The 14,044-nt window shown below is 47.4% G+C and overlaps 1 protein-coding gene across 1 annotated transcript in view; it reads right to left on the bottom strand.

Annotated features, from left to right (window-relative positions):
• Positions 1–14,044, bottom strand: part of UBXN7 (UBX domain protein 7) — a 485,766-nt gene that overhangs the window by 262,419 nt on the left and 209,303 nt on the right. Inside the window, exon 5 of the mRNA XM_085634185.1 lies at positions 10,675–10,787. Within this exon, the coding sequence (XP_085490311.1) occupies positions 10,675–10,787 (113 nt within the window). The remainder of the gene's footprint in view (positions 1–10,674; positions 10,788–14,044) is intronic.

The following is a 14,044-nucleotide window of genomic DNA, read 5'->3' as shown; positions in this document are numbered from 1 at the left end:
CTCCATCCCCTCACTTATGTACATTGTCTTCAAGTGATCCATACCAATAGATTTTATTGTTAGAGCCACGTCGCTCCCTAGCTTAGGTCAAACTAATGTGTGATACCAACAAAGTTAGGAGAGATGCATAATAACAGCCAGAAGACTGAAAAGAATTTGCAAATGTAGTGCATTCTCAAATTTCTTTGGCCCTGATGGACAAGTTACTTACCTTCGGTAACAGATCATCTGGTAGAGACATGATCTAGCCACAAATTCCTTACCTTTGAACTTCCAGGCGTCAGGCTGGATTTGGTAGATTTTTCTTAGCAGTACCACTGCACGCCGGTAGGTTGTGTCGGTCGACTGATTTACATTGATGGCATTGTGTTCGTCGTGACGTCAGTGTCGTCCTTATAACTGCCACTCTGGGGTGCTGACGTCAGAACTTTTTACGACTTTCCGCGCCAGAAGCACAGAGCCATGAAGTGACTGACCATGGTGTGTTAAAGAGACTAGGGCCCTGAAGGGGAACAACCCTAATACTAAAAGATAATTCCGCAGTCAGGGAGGATGGGTGGACTGGTAAGGAATCTGCGACTAGATCATGTCTCTACCAGATAAGGTGTTACCGAAGGTAAGTAACTTGTCCATCTGATAGAGACATCTAGCTACAGATTGCTTACCTTTGAACATCTACCCAAGCAATACCTTCCCCAGAGGTGGGACTGCAGAAAAGCTTTAACCCAGGAAATCCTGTAAGGCAGAGCGGCCGAACAGGTCCTCCCTGCACACCTGAGAATCCAAGCAACAGTGTCTGGCAAACGTGTGCCGAGAGGCCCACGTGGCCGCTTAGCAGATGTCAAAAATAGGAACACCACGCTGGAGGGATGTGGTGGCCACTTGCGCCCTGGTGGAATGGGCCCTAAGCATTCGGGAGGCTGCTTCTTTGCCAAGGCATAACATATTTTGATGCAGAGGCTAGCCCAGCGTGATATGGTCCTCTTTGACAGCACAACCCTTATTTGCTCCCACACATCCTATATAGAGTTGGTGATCCACATGGAACTCTTTTGGGCGATCAAAGTTGAACGATAGGGCTCCCTTTGGGTGCAGAAATTGGAGATGCTTCTCTTCATTGGAAGGATGCATAGGTGCATAGAAAGTGGGCAGAGTAACAGACTGTTCGGGATAAAAGGGAGTTACAACCTTGGGCAAAAAGGATGCTCTAGTTCTCAGTACAACTTTGTCCGGAAAAAATGTCAGGCAAGCAGGCTGTGATGACAGTGCCTGTAGTTCGCTCACCCTCCTGGCAGAGTTAATTGCCACCAAAAAAGCAGTTTTGATAGTGAGGAACCGTAGAGGACATTTGTACATCGGCTCACATGATGCACACATCCAGTTGTACATCGGCTCACATGGTGCGCACATCAAGAAAGTAAGGACCAAATTGAGGTCCCATTGTGGCATGAGAAAGGGAGAAGGGGGAAACAAGTGGGTTAACCCCTTCAAAAATATCTGCACTAGAGGGGACTTAAAAAGTAAAGGCTGAACTGGCAGCCGAACAAAAGCAGAGAGGGCCGAAAGGTAGCCCGTCATAGTGCCCAAAGCAGATCCCTGATGGGTTAGGGAAATGAAACAGGAGGATATCTGCCAGGGAGGCAGATAAGGGGTCAATAGACTCATGTAAAATATTTTCAAAATCTATTCCATCTGCAGGATTATACCGATTTCATGGAGGGATGCCTGGCTGCCAGAATAACCTTGCAGACTTCAGGAGGAAGGTCAAAAGCTGTCAACTGCCGCCGCTCAATCTCCACGCAAGCAGGCGAAGAGTGGACAGGTTCAGCTGGAGGACCTGTAAGGAAGGTGGTTTCTGTTGCAGTAACCCCCCCCCCTCCACTTTTTGCCTTACAACTGATGCACTTTTCCTTGTTGTGCCATGGGCTCCTGCCAATCAGATGCCCAGGGCCTGTGTTCCTTCCCTAAAAACTGCCTAACAGCCAAAACCCAATTGGCATCTCTGGTCACATGTCAGCCCCTGGTAAATGGTACCCTAGGTACCCAGGGCCTTGTGACCGGAGAAGACCCCTAAGGGAAGCAGCACTTATTGTGCCACCCTTAGAGGCCCTGTACCCTGACACACACACACTGCCTTTGCAGGCTGAGTGTCTTGGTGCAGAACAAAACAAAGAGTCGACATGGCACACATCCCTGTGTGCCATGCCCACAACACACACTGCCCTGGCATACCTCAGTCACCCCTCTAGCTGGGTGCCCTATGCCAGTGGTGTGGGCACAGGTGCATGAGGCCTGTGCCCCTACAGTACCCAGGTCCATTCCTGGGCACTGTAAGTGCAGTGCTGCCATTAAGAGTATATGGTGCTGCGAGGTCATCAACACGAACTCCACAGCACCATGATGGCTACACTGAAGACTGAGAAGTTTGGTATCAAACTTCTCAGCACAGTAAACCCACACTGATGCCAGTGTGGGATTTACTGTAAGATGCACGACACAGGGCATCTTAGAGATGTCCCCTGAACCTAACCTACAATCCACGTCTTGTCTGAGGGGCTGCCTAGGCTGCCACACAGCAGACATGTTGCTGGACCTCTGGGTAGAGAGTCATCTGCTCTCCTGGGCCTGCAACAATGCACATCCTGGGTGAGGTGCTAAGTCTCCTCCCCTATGATGGGCAGGGGGAAGCTTCAAAGGCATTTCACCTTTGTGAGCTTCTCCAGGCCACTTGCTGTACTCAGCAACTGGCCCCTAGCGGTTCTGACCCCACTCTGGCGGGAAGACTGGCCGGAAACCACAAGGAAGGAAATGGGGTGTGCCAGCCTCTGCCAACCCCACCCGTCAGGTGGGGGAGGCGAGCTGAAGCACATCTCCAGGCACTCGCCATCTTGAAGATGGGAAGCCCTGCCCAATCAGGACTAGGCTACTGCCCCCCTCCCACAGGAGAATGGCAGGATAGGGGGTGTACCCACCCCTTTATCTACATGTAACGCCCCTAAATCTAGTATTTAGGGGCACCCTGAACCATCCTTCCTTAGATCCAGATTCCGAAACAATAAAGAAGATCAAGAAGAAAGACGACCTGCAGTGCAGCTGCTAACAAGAGGAAGAAACCAACTGCATTGGCCCCAGCCCTGCCGGCTTGTCGACCCTCGAACCTGCCCCTGCTAAATCCCGGCATCTCCCATGGCCAACAACCTCAAAAATCCCAAGGGACCTGGCTACCTTGTGACTCTGAGCATCTGGGACTCCCACGAGCAGTGGTACTGCTCAAAGCAAGTAACTGACCCCTGGCAGCATCCAGGAACTGCGAATCCTGCACTCTCTGCACCCGCCAAGCCTGGCCTGTGCTGGAGTGGACCAAGACCACGAGGACGTCCCTCCGGCGACTGACCTAGAATCCGGCACCCAAGGAACCACCTCAACACTCCTGACGCCTGCAGCCTCAGAACCAGGGACCCCCCTCAACCGCGATCAACAGAGGGTAAGATTTCCCGACACCAAAAGGCACCCCTGCACTGTTCACCTCCGAAGAGAATGCGCAATGTCAGCAGTTTTGAGTGTTGAAGTTTTCAAGGTGGCTCTTGCTTGGCAACACTTGGTAGCGAGTGGAGCTCAGGCATCCTGTAAGGCCCTGCGGCCCCCTGTGCCCAACTCCTGGGTACCTAGCTATCCTCCAACTACCCAACTTACCTCTCAAAGTGGTGGTCGCATCCGAAGCATCTTCGTCCCCGAGCTTGCAGCCTTTGTTCGTTCTTGAGCTTCTCCACTGCAATCCATTGAGTGCCCCTGGCAGTGCAACCTCTACTCCTACCTACTTCCCCATTTGCCCTGAGCAAGTGACCAGGAGCCCAGCTCCCACAACTGTGTGGCCTGCTAGCCAGTAGCCACCAACCAAGGGCCCCCTGCCTATCATAGGATAACATTGGGCCTAACTCACTCTGCACCCGACTGCTCCTGTGCCGCGGAGGGTGTAACAACTGTACTTACTTGAGCCTGGGAGAACCATGAGTCTATGCCCAGAACCTTAACTCTGCCAGTCGAGTACTTAGCCAAAAGCCGATAACTCTTTTCTTCCATAGGGTAACATTGACTGGTTTCACTTGAAATTTTTTCTAAGTGTGGAGCTTCTAAACTTTAAAATATTCACCTAAAATCAACCAAGTAACGAAAACGGAAATACTCACCTGCTATTAGGAGAGATCCCAGTGCTGGATCTTGGTGCACAGCACTGACCCTGAAAAGTAATTACAAACCATACTTACCGCTAACTCATTTTTCTTCCATAGGAAACCATTGACTGTTTTTCTGTGAAATTTCTTCTGTCGATTTCTGCAAACTTACAAATATTTGTTAAAAATCACCTGCATAACCTAAACACATTCTATCAACTGATTACAGGTGGTATACTAGTGCAGGATCCAGGATCCAACACTGAACCGGAAAAAGTAACCATAACCCCACTTACCTGCTAAGTGAATTTCCTCCCATAGGATAACATTGGTAATTTGATTAGAAAAAGTTTCTAAGTGTCAACTTTTAAAATACCAACATATTGCTTAAAAATCACAACAGTAACTAAAACGTATTTACTCACTTGTTTCCAAGAACTGTCCCAGGACTGACTCTAGGATCCAGTCCTGGAGTTAGAAAAGTAATCCTGAAAGTAATCAATTGCATTTAACTTACAATTCCCATTGAGCTCAATGTATTATTGTGTTTGAAATTGTGTTGCCTATTGCAACAAAGTAACTATTGCATTCAAAAGTCAATTGCCTATTGCAAAGTATTCAACTAAAGCATCTCATTATGTTCTAAAATAAAACAACCATTATATTTTTATATACCTACCATTGGCCTAGAGTTCAGTTCTTGAGTGTGTGAGACCATTTGCTGACTGTGTGTACAACAAATGCTTTACACTGTCCTCTGATACTGCCTTACAGCTCGACCAAGCTACCACTTTAGAGAGTAAGGTTATATCTCACTTTAGCCTCTGCCAAACCTCTGGGGACTGTGGACTCTGTACCTATTTGGGAACAGTATATACAGACATACTTTCTCACAGGACCCTCCCTTGCTGTTGCAACATAAGATCCTCCCGAAGGGGCAGCCTGAACGGAAGATCGATGCTCATATCCAGAAGCTCGGGAAAACAAACTCTGTGCCCAATCCAGAGACACAAGAATAACTTGGACCCGGTCGCTCCTGATCTTCTTGAGCACTTTGGACAGGAGTGGTATGGACGGAAAAGCTTACAGGAGGCCTGAGCTCCACTCGCAACAAAGTGTTGCCAAGCAAGAGCCACCTTGAAAACTTCAACACCCAAAACTGCTGACATTGCGCATTCTCTTCGGAGGTGAACAGATCTAACCAAGGCTCTCCCCACCACTGAAAGAGACCTTGCACCACATCCGGATGGAGATGCCACTCATGATCCGCAAGGCAACTTAGGCTGAGTTTGTCTGCCCTGGCATTCAGAGAACTGGCCGGATGTTTAACCACCAGGGGAAATGCCCTGTTTTTCCAGCAAAGTCCAGAGGTGCGGGGCTTCTTGACAAAGAGTCCACAACCCCAATCCGCCTTGTTTGTTGCAGTACCACATGGCGGTAGAGTTGTCCTTGAACACCTGAACTAGCCTTCCCTTGATGGATGGTAAAAAAGGCAATCGTATCACCCGAAGCTCCAACAGGTTGATATGGAGCCTGGCATCCACCGAAGACCAGAATCCTCCGATTTCCACCTCCCCCAGATGGCTGCCCTATCCTAGAAGAGATGCATCCGTCACCACTGTGAGATATGGGAAGGGAGAGGGGTCTGCCTCTGACCCAATCGCGGTTTAAGAATCACTGTAGGTCTTTCGCAGGGTCCTCTGAGATCTGAACCAGGTTGGTAAGATTTCCTCAATACTGTGCCCACTGGAACTTATGGTCCCACAGCGGAGCCAGCATGCCCCACCGTACATGGTCCATCAACAGGATGCTGAAGGCCACGAGGCGCAACAGCCTCAGAGTCACTCACCGAAATCCAGGATAGAGGCTGAAACATCTGTATCATAGCCGGAATATCCTAGACTTGCCGTTCGGGAGGATAGGCCCGAAACTGCACTATGTCCAGAACCGCCCCCATAAAAGGGAGCATCTCAGATGGAGTCAGGTGTGATTCTGGCACGTTGATAGTGAACCCAAGCGAATGCAGGAGGTTTGCAGTAGTCTGTAGGTGGGAGGCGACTGCTTGGGACAAGCCCACCTTCAACAACCAGTTGTCGAGATAGGGGAAGACAAACTCCTAATCTCTGCAGATGGGCTGCGACCACCGCCATCACCTTTGTGAACACCCGAGGGGCACTGGTGAGGATGAAGGGAAGCACCGCAAACTGAACGTGCTTGTGGTCCACCAAAAACCGCAGGTAGCGACAATGGGCAGGCAGGATATCCTGCAAACCCAGCGCTACCATCCAGTCTCCTGGATGAAGGGCAGACAGGATCTGAGCTAGGATGAGCATCATGAACTTCTTTACAAGGAAGTAGTTGAGGATAGGACAAAAGCCTCCGTCCTCCTTTGGGACCAGAAAATAGCAGGAACCACCACCACACCTATTTCGGGCCCGGGAACCCTCTCTATAGCTCCCTTGGCCAAGAGAGTCCCTGTGCTGGACTTGGACCAGGTGCCCAGAAGGACATCCGTTAAGGCCTCATTGAAAGGCAGCAAGGGTTCCAAGTTGGAAACACCAGGCTGCAGGACCACTGTCGAAACATTAGTCTGGACTGCCACAGTAGGAAGCTGCAGGTCCAAGACCTCCGCAGCCCTATGCACCACCATAGCAAATGATGCGACCTCCATGGCCAGGTTAGGTGGAGACAGCATGCCAGAATCTGGGGAGGTGTCAACCCCACTGGAATCACCCAGTTCCTCATACCAGTCCAGGTCTTGGTTGCAGGAATTCTAAGGGATCCAACACCCCCTCCCAATCCTCTTCATCCATTACTAACCCTTCAGAATATGGCAGGTTGAACAGCATGAAGCCATACGGTTCCGTCGGCGGTAGAAGACACCTGACCGGCTCCGTGTCGTCGGGAATGAAGATTGGGGAGGTGCCAGCGACACCGAAGACCTTGGCGGTGGAGGGAGAGCTGGGGAACGTCACTGTGGAGGTGTAACTGGTGCTGGTCCGGACCTAGGAACGGGTCCAGTTGGAGGCCGTTGTGCCGAAGCTTAAGGAGCAGAACCCACAGTTACTCTTCCTTCATCTGAGCCTGCGGGGCCTTAAGGCGTGCCGGCAGGGTCAGGCCGCCGAAATATGGCGTACATGGTGTTCAAACTCCTTAAACTGAGCGGGGGTCGCTCCAGGACCCAGGAAGCTAGGGAAACGCAGAGCAGACCCAGGCACCCATTCCGTGGAACAGGGCCTCGAACGCCTAGGGTCCTCTGCCTTGTCAAGTGACAGGCGAAGTGCTTTTTTTGTGGTGCCTTTTACCTGACTTCGACGAAGAGGACTTCGATTCACCGGAGCAGTGTTCGGACATACCTCTCGACCGGGATCGAGATCAACGAGGCAACCTCTGTGGTCCCAGACAGCAGGCCGCGATCAGCTTTAGGGACTGCTCCCTCAAAGTCAAAAATAAATCTGGCAAAAAAATGACGGGAGGTAGCTCTCTTCCATGGATCTTCCGAGGAAAGAAAAGAATTAACATCAGCTCACCAGAGTGGCGGTTATATTGGTGACGCTGACGTCACCACGACGAACACGCCGACGACGCCATGCGAAGTCGACCGACGCCAGTTACCGGCGCGCAAGGGTACTGCTAAGAAAAATCTTCCAGATCCAGCCGGACACATTGAAAGTTCAAAGGTAAGGAATCTGCAGCCAAATGTCTATCAGATCATCTTTAATTTTGAAACACAACTGGAAAGGCCTGGTGACGTCAGCTGTTGAAAGCGGTGTGCGCTTTATTTTGTACATTGCTATAACTGCCACTATTTTAAGTCATGAAAGGAAGGGTGGGGAACCCAATAGACCCTTGGAGGCTTGGGTAATTAGGGTATAAGCGAGTGAACGTGCCTACAAAGGATTCTTTTCTCTACTTATTCTCATGTTTTAAGCAAGCATCAGTGATAAGCTCTACACAATAGCTCACATTAAATTATTTCAAAAACTGAATTATTTCAACATGAACAAATCTGCAAAAAGAATTCAAACTGGTGTATGCTTCTTGAAACACACATTTATGGTGAAACAATATTAAAGGATACAAAGAATGCTACATATATGCACATAAAACAACACACAGTGACCAAGATTTAACAGTTGTCACTATAGTCTTCTCATTGTCACTAATGTGGTCACCTCTTCCAAACAATATGTCCAAAATGAAATTGGGACGGATTATACAGAAAACACATACTTTAGTGAAAAAATTCACAAATAAAATAGGTGTAATTGTCGAAGTTTCGGTCTATGTAGTGAAGGCATCGGTTAGACCATCTTCAGGACGGTGAATTCATATGTTGAGTGACCTTAAGCGGACCACATTGGTGGCTTAGAATGGTTGCTGTAGTCTAGTCCATTAAAATCGTGTTCAAGGTCGAGGTAACTGGGGTGGACACAGAAAAAGATTGTACTTGAGGTCAAGATAATAGCTATTGAATAGCTGGCATTGACACAGAAAAGTCTCAGGAATGTGAAGTTCACGGGTGCTCTCACTCCTCCAGTGGTCCAATAGGAAAAGTGTTTCAAGTGTCGGTGTGGCCGATCACTTCCATCAAAGTTCAAAAACAGCTCTGCTCCGTATAGTGGTCCGCTGCATCCACAGTCAGCTGAATGTGGATGCAGCGGATCGCTATACAGTGCAGGGCCCGTTTTTAACTTTAAATGAAGTGATTGGCCACGCCAACACTTGTGGGAAAATGTATGGGAAACTATATAGGAAAATGTGTCCCTTGCCAAACATTATAAGGATATTGCAAGTTACTGAGGAGTTCCGTGACCATGTAGATGAACAAGGACAAAAGCTTTTAGAAGGGCATGGAACTCTGAGGTGACTTGCAATATCCTTAAAATGTATAAGAGAAAGTATGTTATTCCTTACAATGCACAGTCCCAACATTGCCATTCCTGAAAACCACTTACATGTTTCGCATCTTCCGCTTTCATATGAAAAGAACACACAAACATGCAGAATCTTTGAAGTTTATGCATCAAAAAGCAGTAGTATGTTCTGATGCTCAGAATGTGCAGAAAAAGGCAGAGTGATTATATTTTTCCTGTAAAGAGCTTTATAGTGCCAAACAAATATGATGATAACACTCTTTCTGGTGCATACAGCAGATTTCTCACCTTATAAAAATCACCGGTTGCCAGACTACATCATGCGCATCGACAAGTTGCATAATGTGACTCAGGATAAACATAATTCTGCACCAGAAGTGACATGGGCCCGTTGGCAACCCAAAGACTTCAAGCTGCTACCACCAGCGCCGTGCAGCACCGAGGACCAAGATACGGCGCACAGAGTTGCACCAGAGTTCACTGATCCCCAGAGTGTTGTTGGAGAGTTGCTGGGACCCTCAGAAGGCAAGTTATCACGCCAGGAAAGATTGTCCTGTGATCGCAACAACGGGCGACTGGTAGTCCAGTGGCGACAGGACTATAGCTGGACTGAAGCGTTCATGGAACATCAGCCCTTCATGGACCCTGGCATCCCTAACAGGGAGACCCCGGTCGACTGCACTGCATAAAAAGCATCCTTGGAGCGTCCTCAGCATCCTTCATCCCGTGCATCAGGATCACTCCATAGGAATCCATTGCAACATGGATAAAGTACCTGGAAATGCTGAAGGACTGATTCTCTTGTGAAGGTAACTGTTCTTGAGGACCTTGCTTGTCCCCCTGACTAGCTCCCTGCTGAAGTTAATCGCCCCCAAGTACTTCCAACACACCGCATTGACATTACCAAAGAATTGTTTCTCAGTGTCGAATTCGTGGACTTTGCCAAGGCTTGTTCGCAGTTGAGTGAAATTGCTTTGATTTATCATTGCTTATAAACTACATATCTCTGGAACCCTCCAGTGGTAATTGTTCATTCCAGTGTCTATATTCTTATAAAAATTGTCTATTTTTATAATTGGGTTTGGATTTCTGGAGTGTTGTGTCGAATTCTTCTTCAATTGTTTTGTTGCTATTTGAAAGCTTAACCCTTGTTCCTCTGTTTAAGCCTTGCTGCTCAGTGCCACAGCTATCCAGGATTGAGCCGAGGGTTTTACAGACGAAACCTACTGGACCTACACGGGCTGGTAAGTGCATTACATGGTGAGGACACACAACCACACAATATAATACACCCCATTTCCTCATACCTTATCAATGAAAAGTGTGGCTGAACCATAACTACACAGTGATGACTATCATTGAGTACTACGTGGTAAAAAAGTACCGAGATCCGTCGCACAGACAGGGTAATTTCAATATTTACAACTTTCAAGATACATCCTATGATGCACAACTTTAGGGTGGCAATGAAAAATATGATGGAAGGACCAGTCGTAGACAGCCTATTGTGTACAAATGAGTCATACACTTTCAGATGGCCTACGGAATTCAAGTAGCAAGGAGTCTGGAATTATTCTTTAACTTAACATAACCACCGACGTGCTTCACCGCAAATTCTTACTCACCGTGTCAAAGCTTCCTTTGTGCATCAAATCAATAGGAGGTCTAAAGAGGTCTGCCAAAGTGGTGAGCTTCTTGTCCACTGATCCACCATTCCGCAGCTCCTGCTCCTGGCGTACTGCACCACCCCAGCAGGTCAAAGGGAAAAAAATTAGATTCAATGTAACTAGAAGGTGAGGAAAGTCTGAAGACTTGCAACTTGACTAGTCACACAGAAGACAGTTAGCCTATAAGCATTCAAAACACATTAAAAAAAATAAATACAAACTCTACAAGGAGAAAACATGAGAAGATCTCAGAAAATGAGAGGGGCTCTTTAAACCAAAAGAGGTAGAGCACCAAATTGACAAAAGTCAAAAAACAAGTATCCTCTTTTGGTCTCAATCAAACCATATGATAACAACCATACAATTTATACAGCCCGCATCATCAGAACATAAATGTATCAAATATCAAAAATATATATGGTGAAGAAATATTTTTATTTCATACAATAAAAACAGCTAAATTAAAACAAATCATGTTAAAAACATTTAACGGGAAAGAACAGTAGACATAAAATAAATGGAAGAGTGTAGCCTTGAGTGAAACAAAAATTGCTGCCATTAAACATGAATTAATTGTAGGCACGACCAAGCTCCAAGAAGCGGCACAAAGTATAACAAGATCAATAGACGTGCCTAGGGCCCACATGCACACTATTGCCCAAATCAATGCATATTTTCTAGTCCCAAAACGGAATAAAAAATCTAGCAACTCTACCAAGGACCCATACTCTTGGTATAATAAAAACTGTAGGGAAAAAATAATCGATTCTGGCGAAAGCTATTAAAGAGAAGAACCAGCTAAATATAAAATCTGCCAGAAATTCCTATAAAGCAGCCCAGCAAGAGGCAAAGGCAAATTGGGATGAATCACACTGGGAGCAACTGAAAGATGCATGCTCATCTAAGGATAATAACTTGTTCTGGAAATTGTTCACCTGGGGAAGTAGGACAGGTGCACGCTCACCCCCTAATCATATTTCCAGCCAGACTTGGCATGACCACTTCAAGGGGCTTTATTCAGCAGCAGAGGCCGATATAGAAGGGGAACTAGCTGGGCTAAACAGGCACTTGGCAGTAGAGGAGCACTTTACCATTTTGGAGGTAGAAGCTGCAATAAATAACGTTGTACCTTCAAAAGCGGCAGGCCCAGACGGCCTGCCAGGCGACATCTTCTTGGCTGATCCCAATCATTGGGCAAGCTATATCTTATTATTAGTAAATGCTATAGTGGATGGAGCACCAGTCCCAATGTCATGGAAGTAAGCGGAAGTAGTCCCCATATATAAAAAGGGAGCTAGGGACAACCCCACCAATTACAGACCAATTAGTTTGATTGATGCTATGTAGAAGGTCCTTGGCTGGATGCTTCTGCATAGGATACAGTCTTGGTCTGAAGAAGAAGATATCCTCTCCCAGTTCCAGGCCGGCTTTAGATCAAAGACTGGGACAATGGACCAAGTGTTCAGATTCCTCCTCATTTATTGGAAGGTTCTGGTGCTGGGCAAGGGCAGTCTTTATCTTGTATTTATCGACTTGAAGACTGCCTTTGACCTGGTTCCCAGATCCAGGTTGTGGGCAACGCTCGGCATAATGGGTATCCCCCCCGTTTGTTTGAAAATTGCTGATCCGGCTCCACGAGGGGAACTTTGCCCAGGTCAGGTGTGGGGAACAGAGACAATTAACAGAGCGCATTCCCGTTAATAGAGGAGTCTTACAGGGGTGTGTATTGGCCCCAACCCTGTTCTCCCTATATGTGAATAGGTTAGTGGAATTCCTACAGGAGGAGCAAGGAGACTCACCCACACTGGGGGCCAACAAAATACTAACTTTGTTGTTGGCAGACGACACCCTGTTGATATCCAAGACCACAGCAGGGCTACAACGTCTTTAATAGATATAAACTTTTTTGCGATAACCAGGGATTGGTAATAAATGGCACTAAAACCAAATTTATGGCCTTTAATGGCCACAGGTCATGTAGGAATGGCCCTTTGCTAGGTGGGGTTCCCCTCGAAAAGGTTGACACCTTTGATTATCTAGGTGTAAGACTCTGATAATATGTCTTGGAGACCCCACTGAGCAAAAATGCTGATGGGACACTAACGTGTGGCTGGAGTTATAGGGAAAGAACATAGCCTTTCACACACCAGGCCTATAGCCCCAGCCCTCCAAATATATGATGCAAAAGCAGTTAGTGCTGCTCTATATGGAGCAGAAGTCTGGGGATTTGAGAAACTAGATGAGCTCTGCAGGTCAGAACACAAATTCCTAAGAGACCTGATCATGGCACCCAAATATGCCCCTCTCATCCCCTTGCTATTGGACATGGGTAGGCGGTCAATAGGTGATGTAGCTAGGCTATGCCCCCTGCTCTTTTGGGCTCGCATTAGGCAGACCCCTGAGCTCTCTTCCTATGCAGAAGCCCTTACCGAGGTCATCCGCCTAGACACCGGCGGGAAAATAGCCTGAATTCGTGACATCAAAAGAACGCTGTTAGCCATAGGACTCCGCGACTGTTAGACCAGCCAGGAACCCCCCCCCCCCTGAGGAGAGAGGAACTTAAACGCCTATCTATACTGGGAATGGGTGGACCAACAAGAGAACCGCAAACCCAACGTGGGTAAACTGACAACAGAATTTTACTCCAATAAACAAATTAGACATTATGAGCCCTTCCTTGATTTAATCAAGATACCAAGAGATAGAATGCTGTACATGCACTTTAGGTATGGAACTCTCCCAGTTTGCGAAGTGACAGCAAAATGGTGCGCAAGCAATGGGAAAAACTGCCCAAGTTTCAAGGCCCCGATAGAAAGCACTGCCCACCTAATGTTTGCTTGCCCGGCGTACAAAACATGACGGGCTACATGGCTGAAGCCTCTTTGCCAGCAACTGGGCACACGGGACCACTACATAGCATTGCGCATCCTTAGGTCTAATCCCAGGCCTTTTTTTGCATGCCTTGTAGCAACAATTTTGGGACAAGCATGGATCATAAGATGGAAAGCCCTCGCAAGATAGACAGTTTTTATTGCATATAGGCTAGAGGGGATCTTAAGGTTACAACATATTGCTGCTAGAATCACCATGCACAAGCACCTTATTTGTTAAATCCCCGTTGTCAGGAGGACTAGGCAATATTAATGCCTTTTTAGTATTGCACCAATGCTTATCCACACAGATGAAGTATTGACTGTTTTTAGGTCTCACTGAGTCAGCGCATGCGCTGTCTGCGAGACACTTAGTCATTGGCTTTTGGAAATGCTTCCAAAGGCTGTTGATGGCCCCCAGCTTTCGGTTACGCGCACAAGCGCGCGCCTCGCTCTGC

This window comes from Triturus cristatus, chromosome 11, assembly GCF_964204655.1.
Source record: "Triturus cristatus chromosome 11, aTriCri1.1, whole genome shotgun sequence".
NCBI classification, from domain to species: Eukaryota; Metazoa; Chordata; class Amphibia; order Caudata; family Salamandridae; genus Triturus; species Triturus cristatus.
The sequence above is the reverse complement of the archived record's forward strand: the minus strand, read 5'-3'. Positions and strand labels throughout refer to the sequence as shown.